Source organism: Callospermophilus lateralis, chromosome 5, assembly GCF_048772815.1.
Source record: "Callospermophilus lateralis isolate mCalLat2 chromosome 5, mCalLat2.hap1, whole genome shotgun sequence".
Taxonomy (NCBI): domain Eukaryota; kingdom Metazoa; phylum Chordata; class Mammalia; order Rodentia; family Sciuridae; genus Callospermophilus; species Callospermophilus lateralis.
The window spans coordinates 110,133,547-110,160,968 of NC_135309.1; the positions used below are offsets into that span (position 1 = coordinate 110,133,547).

At 34.3% G+C, this 27,422-nt stretch overlaps 1 protein-coding gene and 1 pseudogene across 3 annotated transcripts in view; both read right to left on the reverse strand.

Moving 5' to 3' along the window:
• Nucleotides 1-4,036: 4,036 nt before the first annotated feature.
• The window catches only part of Poc5 (POC5 centriolar protein), a 39,845-nt gene continuing 16,459 nt past the window's right edge, over nt 4,037-27,422 (reverse strand). For 2 of the 3 annotated variants that reach the window (XM_076856085.1, XM_076856087.1), the window contains 9 exons: nt 26,642-26,847; nt 24,359-24,535; nt 21,717-21,821; nt 18,814-18,993; nt 15,909-16,062; nt 13,497-13,795; nt 9,337-9,513; nt 6,602-6,640; nt 4,037-4,433 (listed from right to left, as the gene is read on the reverse strand). In XM_076856085.1, the coding sequence (XP_076712200.1) occupies nt 4,290-4,433; nt 6,602-6,640; nt 9,337-9,513; nt 13,497-13,795; nt 15,909-16,062; nt 18,814-18,993; nt 21,717-21,821; nt 24,359-24,535; nt 26,642-26,847 (1,481 nt within the window). In that variant the 3' untranslated portion in view covers nt 4,037-4,289. The remainder of the gene's footprint in view (nt 4,434-6,601; nt 6,641-9,336; nt 9,514-13,496; nt 13,796-15,908; nt 16,063-18,813; nt 18,994-21,716; nt 21,822-24,358; nt 24,536-26,641; nt 26,848-27,422) is intronic. The other variant, XM_076856086.1, reaches the window with a different exon arrangement.
• LOC143399379 (NADH dehydrogenase [ubiquinone] iron-sulfur protein 5-like) lies at nt 19,669-20,138 on the reverse strand (annotated as a pseudogene).

A 27,422-nucleotide genomic window follows, 5' to 3' on the forward strand; every position in this document is an offset into this window, starting at 1 on the left:
AAGCCTAAAGAAAAATTTTTAAAGGGACTTCTCCCTCGGCATTTGGTTCTTTTAAATGCAGTTTCTTATTTCTTCCAGCAGTTTGATTTTCCTCTTAACTATGAAGATGGTGGTGTCAGGACCTGCTAGCAAATGGGAAAAGAGTAATACCGTTAGACTTTTGTACCATGGAGAGGTTACTTATTCTTTTTGGCTTTTGCTTAAAGCAAGTTGTGTCTTTCCCACTTTTGTCATTTGATTCAACACCTGTAATGGCATGATCTAGAAGAGTATTTTTGTACCTCATGTATAAAAAGTCTGATAGTGAGAGCAGCATGGTGACATACGGAAAAACCAAAGGTTTTAGAATAGAGATAGTTTTGAAATGGGTTTTGCCACTTATTAGCTGTGAGCCTTGGACATGTTAATATTATTTAAGTTCTCAGATCTTCTCTTTCCTTTTCTATAAAGTGGGAAATGTCTATTCCATAGGGTTGTGGAGAAGAAGGCAGAATCCTGTGAAATGCTGGACCATCTGACCATTGCATAGAAATCATGAACTGTTACTTCTCTTCAGTAAGGGTTTGGAAATTGTCACTGGTGGCATTAAATCACACATACATGTAATAGATTTCTTAGAAAAGACCAGAAATATATACACAAATATAGTTTTTCATTTCTTGATGATGTAATTGCAAGTGATTTTTATTTCCTTTTTATTTTTGGTACATTCCATTTTATTTCCACAATGAACACACATTATTTTTGTAGTCTAAGAAAGGTATGAAATAAATGTGAAATCAGGTATCAGTTTGTACTAGTTTATGTTCCCCTACTCATTATCATTTAAGGTCCTCCATTCTCAAGTTCTGACTCTAAATCTACAAGATAGGTAATAAATCATGAATGATTTAATACGATTATTCTATCATGAATTCATACATTTTTTTACATCTTTGTCTCATTCTGATTGTAGATGGTTCACTTAATGCTGTGAATGTTCAAAACTGGTAATATATTTACATGATCTCAAAAAAATTTTTTTAAAGGTATTGAGTGAAAAGTCTTGTCTCCGTCTGTTTTTTTTAACTATGACCAGCTTCCACTGACCTCACTGCCATTCCTCCCCACAAACTTGAGTAACCTGTTTCAGTAAAAATAAGCAAATATATACTCTTATTGTATAAAAAGCTTTATGGTTGAGTTTGTTTACTTAGGCCAAAATTAATTGCTTGGTGCTTTAAATTTCAAAAACTTCTAGAGCTTAGATAAATTTAAACAGATAGTTACAATTCTTTTTTTCCATATTTTTATTGGTTCATTATAGTTGTACATAATGGTGGGATATATTGTACATATTTGTACCTGCCCACAATATAACAATATAATTTGGCCCATATCATTCCCCACTATTTCCTCCCTGGTGCGCCCTTCACCCTGCATTCCCTTCTTCTACTCTACTGATCTTCCTGCAATTTTCATGAGATGCCCCACCCCATAATTTTATTTTCCTTTTTCCTCTCAAGCTTCCAAATGAGAGAAAACATATGCCCCTGACCTTCTTTTGCTTTTCTTTCCTTCTTTTTTTTTTTAATTTTGAGACAAAGGAAAAAAGTTTTATTTCTTTCCTAGCAAAGGAGAATCACAAGGGATTCCTGTCCCAGAGGCTATGATTTTAAAGAGGTGATTCAAAGGCTATATTGGAAGTATTCTCTGTCCTCATTAATTTGGGACATAGTCATTTCTGAGAGCTTCTGGTGCCATCCTCAAGTCTGAATTACTTCATTCAAGAACAGATAACTCTGCCTTGGATGGGGAAGTATGTCTCATTTTTCTACATATGGATAACCAGTTTTCCCAGCACCATTTGTGAAAAAGGCTGTCTTTTCCCCAATGTTTTTGGAATCTTGGCCTTCGATCTGATGACCATTATCTGTGGTTTGTCTGTGTCTTCTATTCTGTACATAGGTCTGTGTGTCTGTTTTTATGCCAGTGCCATGCAGTTTTTGGTACTATAACTCTATAGTATAGTTCAAGTCAAGTGTTGTGATGTCTCCAGCATTGCTGTTTTTTTTTTTGCTTAGAATTGCTTTAGCTATTCTGGGTCTTTTATTTTTCTTTTTCCAAATGAATTTTAGGACTTTCTTCCCCCTAATTCTGTGAAGAACATCATTGGCATTTTGATGGATATAACATTGACTCTATATAGTCTTTTTGTGACCATTTTAACAATATTAATCCTGCCTACCCATGAATATGGGAAGTCTTTTCATCTTCTGAGGTCTTCAATGATTTCATTATTTTTAAAAAAGCTGTTGTGAATTGGATGGTTTTCCTAATTTCTTTTTCAGCAGATTCATTTTGGGTGTATGGCAAAGCTATTGATTTTTGTATGTCAATTTTTTAACTTGCTACTTTGTGAAATTTATTAGCTCCAGCAGATTTTTGATCTTATAAATGTAGGATCATATCATTAAACAATCATAATTTAACTTCTTCCCTTCCCTTCCTTTTAATTTCCTTCTCTTGCCTAATTGCTCTGGCTAGAATTTCTAGTAGTATATTGAATAGAGTGGTGAGAGCAGACTTCCTTGTCTTGTTCTAGATTTTAAAGGAAATACTTTCAGTTTTCCCTTATTCACTATGATGTTGTCTTTGGGTTTTGTCCATTATTCTTAAGTATAACACTCATTAATATTTGCTTTAGTTTGTCCCTATGGCTTTGGATTGGATACTGAAAAGCATCCTAGTTGCAGTCTAAATTCCTCAGAAGGTAGGGCTTAAGATCAAGGTTTATGTGCAACATCTTTTTACAGAGTGTCAATCTAGGCTTGCAGGAGTGGAGGAAAAGATCTGGGGAAGGAGGAGAGTAAAGATAGGTGTTACTAAAATGGTTACTACTTAGTATCAAGCTTCACAAATTTTGTGATCTTGAGGTTACTCTATTCTAAGAGATGGAATGGACTAGTGCATCTTAGGACAATTCATACAAGGGAGGAAAGAAGAATTGATTTGTGGGTCATAGGAGTGGCATAAGAGGAAACTTCTATCTCTCCTGGATCTCCAGGGAATTAACAGAGAAGCCCTGGGGAAGACATGTTCACAAAAAGGGTGCGATCATTACCCTAGGTACATATCTGATTGCACAAATGGTGCATCTCTATATCGTGTATAACCAGAGAATTGAAATGTTGCACTCCATTTGTGTATGATAAATTGAAAGGCATTCTGCTGTCATGTACAACTAAGTAGAACAAATAAAAATAATTAAAAAAACAAAGGGTGCGAGATAAGGGGCTGCTGCTTTGTGCTCACATAGCCTGCTGAAGCCCATGCTGAGCAAAGTTGTTTGCAGTGAGAGCTAGGCCAGAACCCAGAACAAGTGTTGCTTAAATATCTAATAGATATTAAGATACTTGTAATTCAGAAAAGCCTTATGGTGTTCCATTAGAAAATAGGAACTGTTTACCTATATCAGTTTTGTTTCTGATGTCCTCTTAAGAGTGTGAGGCAGCAACTATTTCCTATAATAAAGTTACAGAATATAACTAGATCATGTTCAAAATAGAAGAGGTTTCAGATTATTAAACCATCCATTTCTGTTAAAGATACAGAAATTGGGGCCTTTGACAGCCTCTTCAGAACCATTATTATGTACTCTCTATATATAAAGTATGAAATGAAATAAGTAGGGTAGGTAGAGGAGGATCCTGCGATTCACTTAAATTAAGTGTCAAGCCAAAGATAACACAGCCAGTAATAAAGCCATTGAGAAGCCAGGTCTTATATCAGTTCTGCCCAGATGTTTTCTTCATATTGGTCAACTACTGAAGAATTTCTGCCCATGTCTAGCAGGGTCACACCACCATTATTAATCTTGGTCTTAATCTTTTTAATTTAAAAGTAAAAATAATTTAGTTTTTGTTAGTTTTATTGTTTTCAGTAAAGTTCCCTCCCAAAGTTTTATATAAATTACAGTTAAGTAACATTGGAAATTATTTGTTTTATAAATGATATAGAGAAAAAAATGATGAAATGATGATGTAATCAGTGACAGGCTGAACATATTAAAAAAAATGAAGTTTCTTTTTTAATTTAAAAAACTTAAATAAAATAACATTAAAATACTTTCTACAGTATAGTTACAAAGGATGGTATATCTTGAAAAAGTCTCTTATAATTTTGAAAAGATGAACATGATGTATCCATGATGTTCTAGCAATTCAGAAAAGTTAAAAACTAAAGACTTCCAACTCTTGGTACAGTCTTTACCAGAGGAATTAAAGGACCTTGCTGTGAACATATTCACTTTAGTCAACCACTTTTATGGACTGAATGCTTGTGAGAGACTGGGTGTGGGTTGTTCTGGTTCCAAGAGATCTTGAAACTGAGGTACCACCTTCAGGATGAATGGTCCGTGAGTATTTTACAGCTGATGCTTGAGGAATGGTTTGCTGAAAAGATAAAAAACTGTTTTATTAATCCCACAAGACTTTATATATAAAGTATCATTTTGTCATTTATAATTTATCCCTGTTGGGGATAAATTATAACCTTTGTTAAGCATCAAACAGATACCAATGAATTCAATATTCAAAAAAGACCAAGCCCTTCTCCAAAAGGAACCCATATATAGTTCAACACCTGTAATTTAATATCAAAGCTGTATTTCAGAGCCAGAGTCCTCAAAAAGATCTAAGTGGAAAAAGGTTATAGAGACTAGGTATAGAAAGGAACTCTGTGGTGTTTGGAAGAGGGTCAGCCCTAAGCCTCATTCCATTCAGTTTCCTCCTTTCTGAGTATTACTATGTGGAGTCCAATTGTGGGGGCATAGGGAACCTTGAGTAGGTTGTCTGGTCCTTGCTTCAAATCAGAGTAAAAAAGAGGGTCCTCCTATTTCACCTGGTTCACCTGGAAGCAGACAAAACTTTCTATAGTCATATAAGAGTACATATTCCCAGAAACCTGGTGCTCCCTTAATGTGGACCACAACTGTTGAAAGAAGGACACAACTAGATAATGAGGACACATATGGAGGGGAGGATATGTCCACCACCTCAGAGGTCAGGGGAACATCTTGGACATGAGCACTGAAACATTAATGTCAGGGCACTTACGTGTAATATGTATAAGTACATGTTATCTACACAAGTACACATTACATGTGTACATATGGAAGACTTTTCTCTATTATACCTGACACAACTTCTTAGTAGCCAACAGTGGGATTTTTAATCAAGATAATTTCTCATGTCAAATTAAGTTCTCACTCAGGTACACATAGATTTCTATTAGGATCTTCCATTTAGAAAAGTCATCTTTAAAATACTTAAAATAGGGCTAGGGTTGTGGCTCAGTGATAGAGCGCTTGCCTAACACATGTGAGACACTGTGTTCAATCCCCAGCACCACAAACAAACAAAACAAAAAAACAATAAAATACTTAAAGTGAAGTTATATATAATTGGTCAAAACATTTACTACGTATTTAAAAAAACTGTTAAGATACACTTTCTTTAAAAAAAAAGGTCTATATGTCAGATTCTGCCTTAAAAATAAGAAAAATTCTCTTTAACAAAATGGAAAAATAACTTGCATTTTAAAAGTATCAGTGGTAGAGCACTTCCTCACATGTGTGAGGCACTGGGTTCAATTCTCAGCACCACATATAAATAAATGAATAAATAAAGGTCCATCAACACTAAACAAATTTTTAAAAAGTATCTTATATGTTTCTTTGTTCATAAAAATGGATAGCCATTACAAATTAGAGATATTTTTGTAGCTATTATAAAATTTTAGTTGCCAGCTACCTAATCTGATCCATCATATAAGCTATTTCTTCTTGAGTAGAATAGGCAAGAGGGACTGTTGAAATAGATTAAAGTTGCCAATGGTGTTATGATATACAAAATATGGCAGAGTTAATGAAGTAGCATCAGGAGCAAGCAATTACCCAGCAGATGAGACTAAGGGGTCACAAGTTTATTAGTAAGAACTGTCTCTGGTAGTTCTAGATCTTGATTTCTAAGATAAAAATGAAACTATCATGTAATCCAAGTTAAGAAATAATGAAAATAGTTTATGGGTATCCAATTCATAACTACTAGAGAAATACTGTACATATTGATAAGCAGAGCAGTCAGGAAGAAATAACAGAAATCTAGTTGAAAGTTTTTAGTTCCATGACTTTTCTTCTGTAAAATATGAGTTCCTAGCTGGGCATGGGTGCATCCCTGTAATCCCAGTGGCTTAGAAGGCTGAGGCAGGAAGATTGCAAGTTCAAAGCCAACATAAGCAATTTAGTGAGACCCTGTCTCAAAACTAAAAAGGGCTGGGGATGTGGCTCAGTGATTAAGTGTCTCTGAGTTCAACCCCTGGTACAAAAAAGGAAAAAATTTCCTATCACTATTGTAAAAACAAAGGTTGTCCCAATTAAAAATAAACACATGGGCTGGGTTGTGGCTTGGCAGAGCATTTGCCTAGCATGTGTGTGAGGCACTGGGTTTGATCCTTAGCACCACATATAAATAAATAAATAAATAAATAAATAAAATAAAGATGCATCAACAACTAAAAAAACAAAAAACCACAACATACATGTATTCTCTTTATGCCTTACCTCACAAATGGACAATCTCGGGGTATCTATACACGTTCTCTGTGTTGATAAAAATAGAAATGGTTTCATTTCTTGTCAATTTTGATAACTGATGCCACACATTAAACAATTTATAGAAGTCATAGTCACATATGGATTTCAGGGCCTGTTCAACTTGTGAAACCCAACATAAAACTAAAATAAATTCTCCATTGTTTCCATATCTCTTGATTTGGTTCTTCCATCTCTTCTACTTCCCTAAGGTCAAACTTCACCTGAGGTTCAATTTAATCCAGCTGCTTTGATTCATTTATCTAGTAACCACACAGTATCCAGAACAGAAAGGACTAAAAATCATCTAAGTATGGTGGCAAATGCCTGATTATAATCCCTGTCAGCCTTAGTGACTTAGCAAGATCCTATCTCCAAAAAAAAAAAAAAAAAAAAAAAGAGTGGGGAGCCAATGGGGATGGAGCTCCTCAGTGGTACTGAACCCCTGGGTTCAATCCCTAGTACCAAGGGTAAAAAAAAGAATGCATACACCTTTTTGTTAATACTTTGACATCTTAGTAGACAGAAATGTTGTCTAATGTGGAGGAATTTTATAAAGAGGACATTCTCTTAAATGCTTTTTTTTTTTAATTAATGTTTTAGAAAGTTTTCTGGATCTCGGGATCCAGGTCTTTTCACATGCCAGGAAAGTGCTCTACCGTATCCCCAGCCCAGAGGGCATTCTCTCTTTTTAAATATTTATCCTTTAGTTACAGGTGGAAACAATATCCCTATTTTATTTTTATGTGGTGCTAAGGATAGAACCCAGTGCCTCACCCATGCTAGGCGAGCACTCCGCCTCTGAGCCACAACCCCAGCCCCCTCATTCTCTTTTAAAAGCAATCAATATTTCTTTTTAGGGATATGTTCTTGTAACTCTCTCTCTCTTTCTCTTTTTTTTTTAAATTGTCAATGGACCTTTATTTTACTTTTTTATATGAAGTGCTGAGAATTGAACCCCATGTTTCACACATGCTAGGCAAGCACTCTACCACTGAGCTACCACCCCAGTCACTATGTTCTTATAACTCTTTTTAAAAATTATAATTTTTGAGATAATTCTTGATTCACATGCTTTTGATAAGAAATAAAACAGATTCCTCATGTTCCTTTTCTGGTAATTTTTAGTGAGTTAAATTTGCTTATGGGGTTGGGTTTATAGCTCAGTTGGGAGAGTGCTTGCCTAACACGCACAAGGCCCTGGGTTCAATCCTCAGCACCACAAAAAAAAAAAAAAAAAGAAAAAGAAAAAGAAAAAGAAAAAAGAAATTTGCTTATGGTTTACAGTTTATAAAGTTAGTTTTATATCTCATTTAATTTTCACATTATGTCATTTAATGCTGAATTCTCTTACCAATTCCATTTTACAGAAAAGAAAATATAGCTCAAGTATTTTACTTGATTTGTAGGTCTCAAAAGCAACAAGAACCAAAGGTGAGGTGTTAAGTTAGGTATTTTCTGTTTCAAATTCCAGGCACCTTTCTTTTCTTTTTCTTCTTCTTTTTGTTTTGGTACTAGGGATTGAACCCAGCGATGCTTAACCACTGAGTCCCAGCCATCTTCCCAGCACTTCTTATTTTTTATTTTGAGACAGGGTCTTGCTAAGTTGCTTAGGGCCTTATTAATTTGCTGAGGCTGGCTTTGAATTTGAGATCCTCCTGCCTCTGCCCCTTGAGCTACTGGGATTACAAAGCATCACCACATCTGGCTCATTTTTCCTTTATATCACATAAATTGATTGCAATTTTAATTTAATACTAGAGATATATGCTGGCAACTGTACTGAAAAAAGGGAAGAAGACTTTTTAAAAAAGCAAAAGCTGGGTGCAGTGGTACATATCTGTAATCTCAGAGACTCAGAAGACTGAGGCAGGAGGAACAAAAATTCAAAGCTAGCCTGTGCTATATAGAAAGCCCCTGTCTCAAATCAAAAACAGGACTGGGGCTGTAGCTCAGTGGCAGAAAACTTGCCTAGCATGTGTGAGGCACTGGGTTTGATCCTTAGCACCACATAAAAATGAAACAAATAAAATAAAGGAATGCTGTCCATCTACAACTACAGAAAAATTAAAAAAAATATATCAAAATTAAAAGGAGATAAGGATGTGGCTCAGTGGTTAAGTGCCCTGCGTTCGATCCTTGGTATAAGAAAGAAAAAAAAGCAAAAGTTAAAAAAAACTATAAAAGTAGGACATTTTTCTTATAATTAAATTATCTGTTGAATGAATAACTGGTTCATAAGTAATTCGTTTTTGTCTTAAATCATTATATACTTTACTGTTTTGACCACCCAGACGCTGGATTACTTTTGTATTTGATAATTTTTAAAAATTTAAATATATATATATTTTTTAGTTTTAGATGAACACAATATCTTTATTTTACACTTATGTGGTGCTGAGGATCGATCCCAGTGCCTCGTGCATGATAGGCGAGCACTCTACCGCTGAGCCACAATCCCAGCCCCGTGTATTTGATAATTTTTATACTACTTAGAAGAAACAATGTTTCTTAAATCAATTGCTAAAAATGGGAAAGATGGATTTGGTAAGAGGAAGCATACCCAGATTGGAACAGTATGAGGCAGAACAAGTGCCAATCATGAATTCTCATCTTCTCAAAACCATACTGAAGGATTGAGTAGTCTATAAACTCTCACTCAAGAAAAAGATTTTTTGACAATATGTCATGGGATGTGGACTTACCACTGTGACTGGATGATGTTTTTCCACGATAACTGAACTCATGGGTGGAGAAACTCCCATTATAGCTAAACTGCTATTAATTCTGTTTTTTGGAGCAAATTCACATCTCCCTGTGATCCGGGCTGTAATTGTTCTTCCAGCTTTCTGATGTGCTGAAGTTACAACTCTTGGCACATACTAAAAAACAAACAAAAAACCCCCAAACAAATGAAAAACATTTGAAAAACAAAGAAATATACTGTTGGTAGAAAATTCATGGCAAAATCTAAATTACTTTTAGCTCTATAACTTACAAAGAAAATACACAGCATTTAAAATAACTGTATATTCAGTCAACTTTGATATAGAAAAAAATAAAACTATAAGATTTTAGGGACTTTAAAAACACTTATTTTGAAAAATGATGTATTCACTGGAAGTTGCAAAGACGGTATTGTGAATTCCTCATTCAGTTTCTGCAATGATTACACCTTATATATAATGAAAGTACACAAAGACATTGATGCCAGGAAGCCGACACTGATATAAAGCTTCTGTATAGATCTGTATCATTTTATCACATGTGTTGATTCCTGGGACTGTCACTACAATCAAGATGCAAACTATTCATGCACCAAGATGTCCATCATGCTACCATTTACAGTCTTGCCTGTCTCCCCCTCCTCTAACCATTCTTCACTCCTGTCAACCATTATGAAGTCTTTTTTTTGGGGGGTGGGGGGATGGTGGTAGACAGACTGAACTCAAGGACACTTGACAACTGAGCCATATCCCCAGCTCTATTTTGTATTATATTTAGAGACAGGGTCTCACTGATTTGCATAGCACTCCATTTTTTGCTAAGGCTGGCTTGAACTCATGATTCTCCTGCCTCAGCCTCCCCAGCCACTGGGATTACAGGCATGTGCCACGTGCTTGGTTAGGTGTTAATGAATTTTTTTTAATATTTATTTTTTAGTTTGATATAATATCTTTAATTAATTTGTTTATTTTTATGTGGTGCTGAGGATCGAACCCAGGGCCTCGCCCATGATAGGTAAGCGATCTACCACTGAGCCACAACCCTAGCCCCTGAATTCTTAATAAACATGTTTACCAGTCAGTTGTTTTCAAAAGGTTGTCACTTGTACTTGTTAATAATACAAAAGTAAAATGGCATAAAATGATGAAAAAGTTGTTTTAAAAGTGTTTATGAACATTGTAAAAAGAATATATAAATATATTTTATAAGAAAAATTACTGCTAACTTAGGTGGAGGAAAAAACACCTAGAATGATTTTATAATTAGACAGCTTTGAAAGATTTGCTAGTTCATGTTGTACTTTATCAAAACACTGGAAAACAAACAAATTACACTGAGTATACCTTATATTTAAAAAGACAATTTTAATCAGTAATTATATCCAGGTGGCTGCATATTAAAATTGGCAAATTAATACATGTTTTATGATAAAATAATGGATCTGTACATGTCATTTAAAAAATCATTCTTTGCTTTAGTTGATTTTTTTAGTAAATGACGATTTTTCCAATCATTTTAGAGATTATGTATCAGTTTAGCTGACTTAATTCTGTAAAAATAAAAATTCTAGCATTTTAAGTTGTATCAATATAAACAACAAAATCAGACGGGATGGGAGGGAGGAAATGATGTATTTAAAAACCCAATATTTATATCTTAATATTTGAGAGGAAGACAATACAGATTATTGGGCAGGAGAAATTTCAACTCTAATAGTTACTAATTGTATCCAGGGGTGTTACTTATGCTGTATGCCTCAATTTCCTCATTTGTAAAATGGAAGAAGCAGTACCAATTGATGATACCTTATCACTTTTCATTCTTATTAAAAGGAAAGTTAGAAAAGAAACCTTCCTAATAGCTTTACCAAATAGCTTTAAAATCCAACTAAAAATACTTTCCCTTAACTATTTCAGTTGGAGTTAGAGTACACTGCCACCTATTTTCCAACCTTGTAAATTGCAACAAATTTGCTTGTATAACTGCCTATTTTTTTTTTTTGAAAAATATTTTCAACTATGAAATACTGACATTTTCTTTAACATATGCATATGTCAGTAGAAAGAAAACAAGGTAAAGATATCTTCTTATTACATTATATAGGAATGCTTCTTGATCCTAATTCTCTTTGTTTTCTAAACACACATCCTTTTAGCCACTGGAAATATCGAGGAAGACTAGGTAAAGTTTTTACTATGATCATAGGAAGCCTCTGTGATTAAAATGAAGAATGATATATAACCATAACTGGGTCATAAATATTTTTTCCTGTTCCCAACAATGACTATTTTCACATTAAGTCAGTCAACATTTGTTTCTACCATTTGTTATTATGATTCTTTTAAAAACAACTCACATTTGAGGTAAATCTGGATATTGTAATTATATATGGAAAGAAGAACACCAGTATTATATTAACAAAGAGATTTACTTATAATTTTCCTTTCTCCCTAGCTCTAGAAGTTGTACTTAGCTGAATGAAACTGAATTTTTTGAAGGGGTGGATATAGTGTGTGGGAATGGGGGGATGGAAAAGAGTTGTTTACACAGTGCTGTTTTTTTCATGTTTCAAAGACTTCAAAATTATCTCAGGTGGTCAAATTATTTTAAAACATTGCAAGAAAAAGGGTGGTGAACAAACACTAATTTCTCCTCAAGCAATATTCAGGTTTTCATATAAATGCAGATATACTGGTATATTTTAAGAAGGGAATTCTGAAAAATCTAGCTGTGTGTTATCTTCTTATGCAACATGAATGACAAACCAAAAATTTAAATAAACACTCACTGAGCTCATCTGTATAGGATCACATTTCAAAAATGTGTAATCATGGAAAATAAACACAGCTGAACATATGTCAGGATTGATTTTAGTGTCTTATTTCTAAATCAAAACTCCCCCACATATTCAAATTTCTCTTAGCAGCCGTGTACTACATATTTTTCAACCTTTGTTAAGAACAAACATGATAAATAGCAGATCCCAACATATTTTTCTCTAAAGTTAATAGCTCACAAAAGGTAGAAATTCAAATCAACTAGAAGACTTAAGATATCAGTTTTCTGGTTGACAGAATGCCTTCTTTTGCTACAGAGAACTTTCTAGGGAAATGGTACCTGCTGGTGGCCTGCAGGGGCGGGTGGGGGGCGGGGGGTTAAGACCAAAAATCTATTCTGTCATCATCTTTTCTGTTATGTGAGAGGCTAGGAATTCGGGAGAATCATCTCAGGAGCTTTACAAAACTAAAGCCTTTGTGCCAGAGTAGGGAAGAGGGCCATAATGTTGTTTTTAAAAAGCTCCACAAAGGTGAGTTTGACAAATTTAGCTATGCCTGAGTCCCTTCATTCCCTTTTGAGAAGCACTGTTTGAAGAATACAGTGAGGGGAGCAGGAGACTGAGGAATCACAGTCATGATGACTGTGTGAGGGGCTTGGTTAATTTCACTCCTGGCAAGTGCTCAAACTCTATCCCCATTCAACACTCTGCTCTAAGCATTTCTCTAATAGAAACTCGGTGAGTCTAGGAAAACTATTCCTTTCTGGGTTCCAATCACAACTTAACAACCTCATCAAGATGGAGTCACTACAGAGCACTGCTGGTTGATATATCTGTATCCAGGAAGAGGAAAAGCTAGGAGTTGAACAGAAAATGTATAATTAAATATATATTAACCTCCTAAACCCTTAAAAATACCCATTAGCTTGCTTCAAACTAAGAAAAAGTCCATCATAAATTTTTAAACTATTTTTTTTCCTGAATGTTTTTCTGAAAAAGGTAAAGAAAAGGTTCTTTATTATTATTCTTTAAAACAAAAGGTTCTTTTGTTTTAATTATCACTACTTTTGGATTATGATTTTCATTACAAATAATGTTTTAGCTATTTTGTATTCTGAATAGTTTGTATGGATTGGCCTAAATACAAAGATATTTTTCTCCACAGAAAAATGTTCTGAGTTCAAAATATGCAATTTACAGGGTTAGGGATGTAGCTCATTGGTAGAGTAGTTGCCTAGCATAAAAGAAGCTCTGGGTTCAATCCTTAACAACACTCACATACACACTAAAATAAACAAAATAAAATTTACAAACAAGATTTTGAGTTCTTTCATAATTAGCACTTGTATGAACTGTACTAACCATTTCTTCAGATGTAGTAGTAGCTGAGGATGCTGCACCATGAACGGAGACTGGAACTGGAACTGGAAAGTGAACGTGAACAGAAGAAGCAGATGCAGCCCCAGCAGAAGTCACGGAAGCAGCAGAAGGAATTGCAGTGGCGCTGGCTGTTGCAACTGGCACTGTAGGCGAGGGCTGCAGCAAATGCAGTGGAACTGCTGAGGGCACTGGAGGTACTGAAGGATCCAAATGAGTAGGATATTCTTTTCCTTGAACACCAGGGTTGTATTCTTCTTTTTTATTATTTGTGAAATCTATCCCTATAAATTACAAATTTATCTCATTAAAATTCTTTTAAGTTAATATTATTCTTCTCCCCTAAACAATGAACATATATAATGGTTAAAATTGGTTCTAATGAAAATGCAGACATTTGTCATTTACTGGAGTCAACTGTTCAGTTAACACAGTCTGTCGGTACTAACTGGTAATGTCAGCATTAACCACTAAATATAAGACTACTTCCTTCAACATATGAAAGCTAATGATTTGCTTTAGGTAAAAGATAAAAATAAATCATGTGCTCAGTTGTCTTACCATCATAACTACCACAGTAATATATATGGTCATACAGGGACCAAGGCTTTATGTTCTTCGCATTTCATATAACTATCCTGATAAATGGCCACATATTTAGATTTTTAGAACTATTTTCTATATCACCCTATTTCCTTATTTCCATTTATTGCTCCTATTCTATTAACAAAAATAACGTATCTTTATTCCTGACTTTTAGCAAACTACAATAAAATAATAAGTAAAACTAAAAACCTTCATTTTGAAACCTCCAGATAACTTCAGATAAATAAGAATTAAAAGAAAGAATTTTGAAAGAAATAGGTTCTTTAAAACAATTTTTTATTTTTTTGATCTGGAGTGTCACTTCATTGCCCAGGCTGGTCCTGCTCTCTTAAGCTCAAGTGATCCTCCTGCCTCAGCCTCTCAAGTAGATGGAACCACAGGCATACAACACCATGCCTGGCAAGAAACGGGTTCTTGGGCTGGGGGTATAGCTCAGTGGTAGAACACTTGCCTAGAATGTGTAGGGTGCTGAGTTTAATCCCCAGCACTGAGTGGGGGTGGTCAAAAAAGAAATGGGTTCTTGCAGGTGGGCTATATAAGTAACAATTCTGCATATCATGAAAGAACAAATCTGCAAACTTTACTGTAGGAATACTACTCCATAGACTAAACTTTCCCCATAGCTGAATCTTAACCATAATCCAAGGAGTAAATGATTTCAGTTTCCAGAAACTAGGACAAACCTAAAATTCTTCATATTTTACATCCTCTGCCCCCTTAGTATTAGAAAGTGGTTAGTTTCCACTTAAAAGATTACATCTCTGTGATATCACACATTAGCTCAAGTGTTTGGAAATTCAACGAGATAATTCACAAGACAGGACATAGGATATTATGTAAACCCTATGTTTAAATGATCTTCTGTTATCTTCTTTTCATTTAGAAATTTGGGTTTCTGCATAAGTCTTTTTCTTAAAACTAGCTGTGTATAAGTGAATAACAGTGGCCAAAAGCATGGTGCACACCTATAATCCCAATGACTTGCAAGGCTGAGGCAGGAGGATCACAAGTTCAAGGCCAGCCTCAATAATTTAGGGAGAACCTGCCTCAAAATAAAAAATAAAAAAAATAGTTACTTTGTTAACAAAACTTAACATTGATTATAGTGCCTAGATCCTTTGAAATCTTCTGATGAAAGGGATTAATTCAATATAAAAGATCACTGCTTTAAAAACCACACACACATGCTGGGTGCATTGGTGCACACCTGTAATCCCAGTGGCTCAGGAGGCTAAAAGGAGGATCTTGAGTTCAAAGCAGCTAAGCAACTCGGTGAGACCCTGTCTCTAAATAAAATACAAAATAGGGCTGGGGATGTGGCTCAGTGGTCAACTGCCCCTGAGTTCAATCCCCTAGTACCAACCCACCCCTCTCTGCTCACACAAAGTTTTAACATGTTTTTGACAGAAAGTGATGCTGCGTATCTCTTTTTAGGTGTTTGGTAGCCAGGAGTAGGTAAGAAATATTTACTCAACAAAATTGTCCAAGGAATTTGAATACTTAGAAAAAATCAAAAATAGAAATTTCCTACTTGGCAGCATTAAAAGAACCTCAATACATAATAAAAGTATTAACATTTAGCTTAAACACATAGCTTAAATATCATAAGTAACTATGACTAGTTTTTCATGGTGGACTTAAAGCTGGATATGACACCAGGAAACTAAAACTAATCAGTACCTAGATGACACATCCATTGCAGAATATTAGCATGACAAACCACCCCAATCACTGGAACAGCCTCAAATTATTTTTTGAAAATAGGCAGAAAATCTTCAATGAGAGACCAACCTGAATCATTTCTGTTTTGAAACATAGTCATGGCTTCGAGATTTAATGCACACACCCCCCTCATGAAAGCTTTCTTCATGGAATCTTCAAAGTGTTCTTTTTCTTGTTGCATTCTTTGAATCTCAGTTTTTGCATTTTCCAAAGCTCCAGATAACTAAAATAAGAATTAAAAGAAAAACATTTGAGACACAGGACGAATTTAATGTGTTAATTTTGATCTAAATTACTTGCAATATTTTTGTGTAAATTTTTTAATTTATATATGACAGAAGAATGCATTATACTTCTTATTACATATATACAGCATGAGATTACTCTTATATGAAATACTAAAAACAGTTTTCCACATACTTATTCTGTGATTCAACTTATTTGCAAAGGTGCATCCACTGACAAATCATTTTTGTTCCTAATCATCAAGTCAGGTTCAAATAAGCAGGATTTATTTACCAGCCCCAATGAAGTTTGCTGGTGTTTTCATTATGCAAATATGTTATTCCTTACCATAAAGATTTTATGCAGGGTATTAAACAAAATATACTTACATGAGCCATGGATAGTTCTTAATCCCTTTGGGGAAACAAGTGGCAAATTGATGCAATTTAATAGAAATTTTAAAAAGTAAATGTCATCTATAGAATTTATTTAAAAATTTTTTTTTTCAAAAGCATGAAAGGAACATTAGTCATTGGAGCTACACTAGGAAGACAAGGGGACACATATCCTTAGCCCTGGCTTTGAGAAGCTAACAATGACCCTGAGGTTTTATAGGGCAAGGGTTGCAAAGTTTGCACACTGGAGGCTTTTCACAGCTGCCAAAGCAGGTGATCTTGATCAGGTGTGGTCTGTCTGTTTTCACCTCAGAATTGGTCAGGCAGGGTCTTGTCCCCAGTAAGAAAATTGCAGTTGTCTGGGGCTGAGGGGGTAGGGGTGGGTAGTCACTCATTACAAGATGTTTATCAGATTAGACTTTTTTCCTGGGATCCAAGGTGACTCAGACCAAAGGAGACAGATGCAAAATGGAAGCACAGATACCAAGTCTTTAATCCTGTTTTCAAATACCCATTGGACATTTGTGGGCAAAAATAGTCTTAAGTCTTCGTTTCAGTTCCCTCCTGTCTTTAGTCTATTCTTCAATCTTGAGGGATCTAGGGTGTCTGCCAATCTGACTTTGCAGGTTTCTTGGTTTTGTGATAACCAGTCTTAAACAATGACTAAAGCATATAAGCAAAGAGTCAGATGCTTATGCCTAAAAGTATAAATACTATTATAAATTATAAAGCAGAATACAAAAAAGTCAAAGTCTAAAGATACTCAATTAAATAAACTGTGTAAGGGTTCTCCCTCCTTTTAAATAGTTTTGTGAGAATGGACTACTAAAAAATATTATAATTCAGATCAGGAAAAAAAATAGGTATTGAGGGTCCTTGTTTGAGCTATGAGTTCTACCTTCTGTATACAGATACTAGGTGCAAGGATTTTAGTGTCAGGTAATTATGTTTAAGAACCCCTTCTGCATAACTTCTAGGCTTTACTAACTGTTGATATGGCTGACACAAGTGCACATCTCAAGTTACTATTTTATTTTATTTATTTTTTAATTAATTAATTAATTTTTTTATGGTGCTGGGGATTGAACCCAGGGCCTTGTGCATGTGAGGCAAGCATTCTACCAACTGAGCTATATCCCCAGCCCTTAAGTTACTTTTTAAAGGGCCACTGTTTTGCCCTTTTAATTGTCCACACTTGAATGTCCTTTGACTTTTCTCCCATCCTCATATTTGTACAATTATCTTTGGTTATATTTCCAGACCAAGTAGGTAATCCCTGTGTTGACCAAAAATTATTTACTTCCTGTTGTTAAGATCAGCCAAGACTCTTCAAGGGGTTAATTTTAGGAACTTTAGAGGCACCTCTAGCCTCTTTAGTTTTTTCCTCTATCAGTTGTGGCAGGATGGGTGAGTCTTGCTGACCACAAGAGGCTTGCCTTGGAAGCATTAGGGGGACATTTTCCTCTCCAATGACCCTTCTCTTTGCAGAATGTACACTGGTTGTCTTCCTGTTTTCTAGAGTCCTTATGATCCCCCTGATCAGGAGGTTGGGTTACTCACCCGAATTGCAGGGTCCTTAGGTGGGTCCCATTGTTCTTGGGACCAAAATACTGGCTATTTTTCTTAAAGATTTTATTCTCCTTGGTTTTAGTTTCCAAGTCTTGGTTTCTGAATACCCAGAAAGCCAGTTCCACTTTTTTTTTTTTTTTTACTTTCTGATATGGTCAATTGAACCCAGGAATGCTTCAATACTGAGCTACATTCCCATTTTTAAACTTTTTTTTTATTTTGAGATAGGATCTCACTAAGTTGCTGAGGCTGGCCATGAACTTGCAACACTCCTGCCTCATCCTCACATGTTAGTTGAATTAAAGGCGTGTTGCTCTATGCCTGGCAATTATCTACAGAAGTTTAAGTGCCAAGTGAACAACACATTTTCCCATAGACAAAACCTAAACTGCATTTTTTGAATGTTATTTTTGAATTGGGGAAAATTATTTGTTTTTTGAAATTTATTTTATATAATACTAAGAATTTAATGCCATATGTTAATTTTTTTCTCTTTAGCATTTGTTTTCAAGAAACCTCTGTATTTTTCAGAATGATTTTTATTTCATTTTGGGTCCCAAATATTTTTCCATGGAAACACTGCTAATTTATTATTAAAAGTCAAAGAAAAATAATTTCTGATTTACATACATCTGCTTATAAGAACATAATTTAAATTAATATAGGATAGACATTTTAAACTTTTATTCCTGACTACATAAAGACTAGAAAAGAAGCCTAACTCTCAATTAATAGTGAATCTATTAATTTACTACATTAAAAGAAAGTAAATTAAAAGAGTTTACCATAGAAACTTTGGCTTCATAATCATTAGAAATCTGAACACAAACTTCTTCAGCTCTTGCTTGACAAGCTCGTTCTACCACCTCTTTCCATTGTCTTTGTACTATGGAACGCCAGCCCTTCCAGGTTTTCTTCAGTAAATTTCTCTGGAAGTACTGGTCAGCTAGTTTACATTCATAAACCTGAAAGAAAGTAATGTACAACCTCAAAAAAACACAGGGGATGGTAACTATATTGTAATAATAACAATAAATGTAACAGTGGTAATGTGTTAAGAATATTACATTAATAATGTACATACGTTATCATTTAATTCTGTATAATCATATTATTATTGATGCATTTAGGAGAATAGGCTTAGGCAGGTTAAGTAACCTCTCTAGTCAAATTTGACTAAGCTTCTATCCATTATATCATGGCTTGATACTGCTTATAAAGCTAGGGGAAAAATTTAAAAACAAAACAAAACAAAACAAATGAAATGAGAAACTTGCCATCTTAGCCACAAATCTGCATTAGCCTTTTAATTGAAAGCAAGGCCAAGTAAGTAATAAAGAGTGGCTGGAAGGCAAAAAGGGTGGTGACTATAGCTTCAGATGATACTAACACTGCTTTCCTCCTCTTGGGCTTGGTGGCCACCATCAGAAACAAGATTAATTTAACTTAGACATCTTGCCATTATATATAGTGCCAAACAGATCCAAATAAGAACATAATCTTTATCAATGGATTCTTTTTTTTTTTTTTTTTAAGGATGAAACAATCCTTCATTTTATAGACCTTGAAGTTTTCAATAATCTTTCAGTGGCAAAGAAAGAACATGAAAATAAGCCTTCAGCCAACAGGAGCTGCTCTGTTCAGGGCCTAGGATCTCCCTTGTCCAGGTGGTAAGGTGGAGGGGTGTACTTCCCTTCCTTTTTGAGCTTGTCTAGCTGCTTGATGACACTCATACGTTTCATCATTTTTTGCTGAAGCAAAATTCTATGAAATTATCATATTCTATCTTATACTCTTTTTGTGACCAGATATTACCAATTTCATGTGCGCATTCTATGTGTTCTTTTTTGAAAGCATGGTATTAAGAAGGACTCTTTTTATTCATTTTTTTAATGTAGGATTTTTTTACTTTACCTTTATTTTGTTTGTTTATTTTTATGTGGTGGCGGGGATCAAACCCAGTGCCTCACACATGCTAGGCAAGTATCCTACCACTAAGCCACAACACCGGCCCCCAAGAAGGAATCTTGTAGGGCTGTTCAGTACTTTGGATTGTCAAGTGGCAATCTATGTTAATGCCCATCCTTTTCTCATGTCAAAGAAAAGGCATAGTGCCATTGTCTCCTTTCTGGTTTCAACTTTAGGACAATCAATGAATTCTTTTGAAGAAGTAATTCTAATGTACAACTTTCTTAAATTTGAAAAACTATCCAAAGAATGATGGCACCTTAACTATTCCAGCCAACATTTAAGTATTAATTCTTATTATGTGTCTCTTGACAAATAACTTTCAAAATATGGTATAGTCATTTTAAATAGCTTGTTTCAATATGATTAACGTGGATTTAATTCATTTGGATTAATAAAACAATGAAAACACTAGAGTATTTTTAATAGGAGAAATTCTATTCCACAATAATAGCTTTTTCCTTAAACACTAATCTCTTGGAAACTAAATGCACAGAGACTACTCCAAAGATCACAAGAAAAAAAATATGTATGTATGTATGTATGTATATGTTTGTGTGTATACACACACACACACACACACACACACACACATTTCCATCTCCTATACTCATGGGTTTTCATATATGATACACACACACATTCTCTCTCTCTCTCATACTTTTCTACTCACTTTTGATACAATAATTTATTATTCTCTCAGTTCACTATTTGGATATCTAATTCAGTTCTTATTTAATTAAAATAAAAAAATGTTCAGGTTTAAATTATATAGAAACTAAAAAAGATAAACAGGAATGGCTTTGATTCTTATACTAAGGCAAGTCTTCACAATAAACATTGGTACTATTTTTTAATGCACAACTGTATTACAAATGTAGTAATGGTTTTTTATGAAGAGGCTGTATTCAGGGGCTGGGGTTGTGGCTCAGCAGTAGAGTAACTGCCTAGCACATTCAAGGCTCTGGGTTCAATCCTCAGCATCATAAAAATAAATAAAAATAAAGGTATTGTGTCCAACTACAATTAAAAAATAAGTATTAAAAAAGAGGGCTGTATTCAGGTATTTTACTTTATTTGAGATGGGGTCTTGCTGTGTTGTCCAGACTGGCCTGATCTTAATCAATCCTCCAGCCTTACCCTACTGAGTAGCTGGGACCACAGGCATGGGCACTGAACCCAGACAGGTATTTTAGAAGTAGAAACAACATAGGAATCACACAATATTTTATGACTGCAAATTCTTTTTCCATATAACCATATCTGAGGTAAAATTTATCAGGGCATTTGTAATTTAGGTACAATCCTCATTAAACTGCTATGGAGTAGCACACAATGTACCTATCAAAATATATATCTTATGTTAATAAAGTCTAACTATTTTTACCAAACTACATCAAAATCAAATTCCTTTGAAATAAGAGCAATCAGTTTTAAGTCATAAATTCATTTTTACTTACTAGAAAGCAAATTTTTTTTTTTTTTTGAGAGAGAGAATTTTTTAATATTTATTTTTTAGTTTTCGGCAGACACAATATCTTTGTTTGTATGTGGTGCTGAGGTTCGAACCCGGGCCGCACGCATGCCAGGCGAGCACGCTACCGCTTGAGCCACATCCCCAGCCCTAGAAAGCAAATTTTTGACCTAGAATTCTAATAAGTGGACTAAACCCTTTCAGGAGTCTAATATCAATCAGTGATCTTGTCTTTTTTATACTTACATCCTGTCTGGAGCTGACGTGGCCAATTCGCCAGTGGAAGAATGTTCTCATTAACTCTATTCTTTCCTTTTGCTTGCCTATGGCATGAGACAAGCTGGAAATCACCTGTAAATAGCAATTACTTAATTATCATGATCTTACAATAACAGAAACAGAGAAATTTTTGATTTTCTCATATATCAAAAATGCTAGAGAATAGCTATGGATCTTTGCCGTATTCATTTAGTCTCATTATTATTATAAAGACCAAAAAAATTCTCCACATTAATACTCTAAAGATTAATGAATGCAGAAGAATGAGAGGAAAGAAATCTTCATTGTCTGTATATCTTGTTAACTACCAATAAAAATTTATGAGTATGAAAATTAATAGTTATTAACATTTAATTCAGGAAAAACAAATGTATACTTGAAAGTTTTGCTACATATTCAAAAAAGTTTTTATTCCGTAGACCTGTGAGCAGGGCCAGGTTTTAAATATCTTTCTGGTACCTTGGAATCAGAAATTTATCAATAATTTTACTAATTTTATGGTTTCAAAAGTTTTCTAAAAGCAAATAATAGTCATTTTTTATGTACTTCTTCAGGGATATTATCTTGTCCTTTAAAAAAAATTTATGACGGTTTTTAACAAATAAACCCAATCAATAAATGGGCCAACAAACTGAACAGACACTTCTCAGAAGAGGATATACAATCAATCAACAAATATATGAAAAAATGTTCAACATCTCTAGCAATTAGAGAAATACAAATCAAAACTATTCTAAGATTTAACCTCACTCCAGTCAGAATGGCAGCTACCAAGAATATGAACAACAATAAGTGTTGGCAAGGATGTGAGGAAAAAAGCACACTCACACATTGCTGGTGGCACTATAAATTGGTGCAATCAATCTGGAAAGCAGTATGGAGATTCCTTGGAAAACTTGGAATGGAACCACCTTTTGACCCAGCTATCCCACTCCTTGGTTTATACTCAAAGGACTTAAAAACAGCATACTACAGGGACACATTCATATCAATGTTTATAGCAATATAATTCACAATAGCTAAATTTGTGAAACCAACCCAGATGCCCTTCAGTAGATGAATAAATAAAGAAACTGTGCTATATATACACAATTGAATATTACACAGCATTAAAATCATGGCATTTGCAGGTAAATAGATGGAGTTGGAGAATATCATGCTATGTGAAGTAAGCCAATCCCCCCAAACCAAATGCTGAATGTTTTCTCTGATATGTGGATGCTGATCCATAATGGGGATGGGCCAGGGGAGCATGGGAGGAATGGAGGGACTTTAGATAGGGTAAAGGGGAGGGAGGGAAAGGGAAGGGACATGGGGGTAGGAAAGATGGTGGAATGAGATGGACATCATTACCCTAAGTATATATATGAAGACACGAATGGTGTGACTCACTTTGTGTACAACCAGAGACATGAAAAATTGTGATCTATATGTGTATTGAATTGAAATGCATTCTGCTGTCATGTATAACAAATTAGAATACATAAATATTTTTAAAAAGCACACACACACAAAACCTATGAAGGTTTTTAAATCCTAAGGTAATATTTTCTCTTATAAAGAACTGAGTAAATGAAATATGTATCTAAAAATTGCCACATTAAAAAGATACTTAGTAAACTGGGGATATGTATTCCTAAAAGAGGAAGGGGCACACAGTCTAAGACATTCATTACATTCTATTTCAAGATGGATGGTGATGCATGGCTGTTTGCTTTATTCATTTTCATTAACTAAACACATGATATGTAACTCTTTTTTGTGGTACTTCAAAATAAAAAAAATTAAATTTAAAATATTTAAAAACCTTAGAACAGGGTTTTGAAGGTAATAAAGAAAATGATGACATTAATATCCATTGTTTTAAAAAACATAAAAAATGTTCAAAATTTATATTATACCCTTAAAGAAATGCATATTTAACAAAACATAAACTTTATCTAGCTCACTAAAACCAGTGAGTATATGCATTTTTCTGAATGCTGCTTGTGCAGACAAGCAGCATGTTGTCTGCCCTGAGTCCTTCTCTAAAAGCCACCATCTTATCCAAAAATGAAATGGGGTCTTTGAGGGCATATACACTTTGTTCAAGGTACTGTCTGGATGCAAAAAACTACCACAGACATGAACATGACCCTCAAGTTCTTAAGAAGCTAAAAGAAAGTGAAACAAAAGGTATTTTTTGTCAAGAATTATCTTTATCAAGGAAGAAAGACATGTCACAAACAGAATTTGGGATACTTAAAATGCCCTCTTTAAAGAATGGTATAAAATGTGGGTAATACTGATTCCTTAATTCTCTTAAGGGCTTTGAAGGAAAAAAAAAATTAGAAAAAAATCCCACAAAAATTAACGAATGTACCTACATTTAGCAGACACTTAAAACACCAAGAACACCAAAGTCAAAGGCAAAGGTTAAATGACATTACATTGGTATATTTAATAGGAAGACTAAATCCTATGGTTATGTACTTATTTTTTCTATTAGTTTCTGAAATGATTTTCTCTTTGTGGTCTTGTATGAGCTAAATAATCATTACTTCCTGGAATTTATTACTTAATAGGGCATTTACTGAATCTCAATTACAAAGAGATAGAAAAAATAAGACCTCATCTTTTCTCCCAATGGAAATTTCAAAGGTTTTTTGTAGCTCTTTCAAGTCATTGATCTGGTTGCTTAGTTGTTTTACATGTGCTGCATGTTTTTCTTTCTCTTTTTTCATTTCCATTCGGTGCCAGTCAATAAAATTAAGTTTCCATTTACTTAGTTCAGATAAAACGTTTGTCTGAAAAACAAATATTCTGACAATTAGTAAGTTTGTTCCTTAATACCATTTCTTAAAGCTAAAGTTAGGAAACATTAAAAAAAAAAAAAAAAGTCAGAACAAGCAGTCAATATAGGAGTCACCAAAAAAAAAAAAAAAAAAAAAAAAAAAAAAAAAATCACAACATGCTAATGATGTAAGTTCAACAGTCCTGGCTCTTTTGCAGTTCACATTTACCACATCAGGGATATTTTTTTTTTTTTTCCTATTTTAAGTGTTCTTGTATGAAGTCTTGTCATTTAAAATTTTTTTCAGGCCTCATTCACTAAACCTCTTTGTTTATTCAAGGATTTTAAATGTCCATATTAAAATGGATCAGATAAAAAAGAAATTTAGGACTATTGGCTAGGCTGAGCCTAATGAGTAGGAAGTTAGTTAGATAGAGGTAGTAGTGGAAACTATGGGAATTGAAGCTTTATTCCCCAAACCATTTATCACAATGGTCACCTTATGACAAATTGCTAAGTTTTTTCTCCCTACTGACTGGCATAAATAAAAGACCAAATAATCATTAAAAAATATAACCTGGATAACAAATAAGGTTAACTGAACACAAAACAATTTGAATGTTGATTATATATTATTCCAATGGACTTAACACTATTATTAGAAATATGAAACCTGGACTGGGGTTGTGGCTCAGTGGCACTTGCCTAGCATATGTGATGCACTGGGTTTGATTCTTAGCACCACATAAAAATATTTAAATAAAATAAAGGTATTGTGTCCACCTACAACTAAAAAAATAAAAAGAAAAAGAAATATGAAACCTGTTTCAAGGGGATAAAAATGGTAGAAGCTATGCTAAAAGATTATTTCTAGAATATGAAGTTCCAAATATAGAGAAATATGAATGTTACAGAACTCACATGACCATAATATTTTCCATGTATATAAATATTCAACTTAATTTTCCTAAACTATGTTTCAAAAAAAACTGTCACTTTTTGAAAATAGCAAAAAACTTTGCCATTTTTGCCATACTTAAATTCTTTTTATAGATTTGCATTATATGTAGTAGTTGTTATAAGAGTGGCTAAAAATGAAATATATATTGCTAAAAAAGAAATTTAGGACTATTGGCTAGGCTGAGTCTAATGACTGGGAAGTTATTTAGATAGAGGTGGTAGTGGAAACTATGGGAGTTGAAGCTTTTGTTTTATGTAAAAGGAAATATTTCTATTAGCCATCTTTATGATTCGTTTTATTTTTTTTTTGTTTATTATTTACTTACTTTTTGTGGTATTAGGGATTGAACCTAGACTTGCTGTACCACTATTTTATTTTATTTTGAGGCAGGGTCTTGCTAAATTGCCCAGGCTGGCCTTGAACTTGTGATCATGTTGCTCTAGACTCCTAGGTGACTGAAATTATAGGTGTGTGCCATTGTGCTTAGTTTGTTGTTGTTTTTGAGATAGGGTCTGACTATGTTGCCTAGGCTGGTCGTGAATTTTTGGGCTCTAGTGATCCTCCTGCCTCAGCTTCCCTAACAGCTGGGATGACAGATGCTGGCCTTCATCAATCAGAACTAGGATATGACAAAAGCTCAACAGGTGTCAGTCACACCAAAGCTAAGCTTTTCAAAACATCTGAGAAAGTCTATGGAACATATAGAACGGTACTAACAACTTTTTAAAACTGCCAAAGTTATGATTTCTAACCTAGTAGCATCAGCCAGGAGCTTAATAGATACATAATCTTGGGACTCTGCCCAAGACCCACTGAAATGAAACTACAGTTTAGCAGGATCCCCAGGTGGTTCAAATGTACATTAAAAACCAAGAAGCATAAATCTAAGACACTGTACTCATCTTCTCAGGAAACCAGAGAATTCTTTTTTAAGATAAGCTTTTAAAAGACAATAAGTAGTAGAATCAAGGGTAAAACCTCAGGGGCTAGGGCTATGGCTCAGCTGGGAGCGCTTGCCTAGCACATGCGAGGCCCTGGGTTCGATCTTCAGCCCCACATAAAAATAAATAAATAAAAATAGAGGTATTATATCTAACTACAAAAAAAAAAATAGTAAAACTAATGTATTATATATTGTAATTGAACAACTACCGATACCTTAAGATTTGAACTCCAAAGATCAAGCATATTTTCCATCCTCTGAAGATTTTCATCAAAAACAAGACTATCACCCACAAATATTTCATGGGCATCTGTAAGAGCAGAATTAGACCTTGATGAGGAAGAGTCACCTAAAAGATGTGAACTGAAAAAATCCATGACTGGGTGAGAAGGCTTCCTTGGTGACGACACTGGTGATGATCCTAGAATAAATGAAAAATTGTAGTAGTTGAGCTAAATTAAAAACTTTGCCAAACTTTTAGGGAGTAATACTGAAAGGCTAAAGATGTTTGCTATCAATAAAAGAGAATAAAATCATGGCATTTGCAGGCAAATGGATGGAATTAGAGAATATAATGCTAAGTGAAGTAAGCCAATCCCCAAAATCCAAATGCCAAATGTTTTCTCTGAAATAAGGAGGCTGATTCATAGTGGGATTGGGAGGGGGAGTGGAGCATGGGAGGATTAGATGAACTCTAGATAGGGCAGAGGGGGTTGGAAGGGTAAGGAGGGGGCATGCGGGTAAGAAAGATGGTGGAATGAGATGGATATCATTACCCTAAGTATATATATGTATGAAGACATGAATGGTGTGAATATACTTTGTATACAACCAGAGATATAAAAAATTGTGTTCTAAAGGTATAATATGATTTATAATGCATTCTGCTGTCACATATAACAAATAAGAATTTTTTTTTTTTTTGCTATCTATGGAGGCTGAGAAAAATACAGAGAAATTATCTTTCAGGTATACCTTAATCTGGCTATTTTAAAT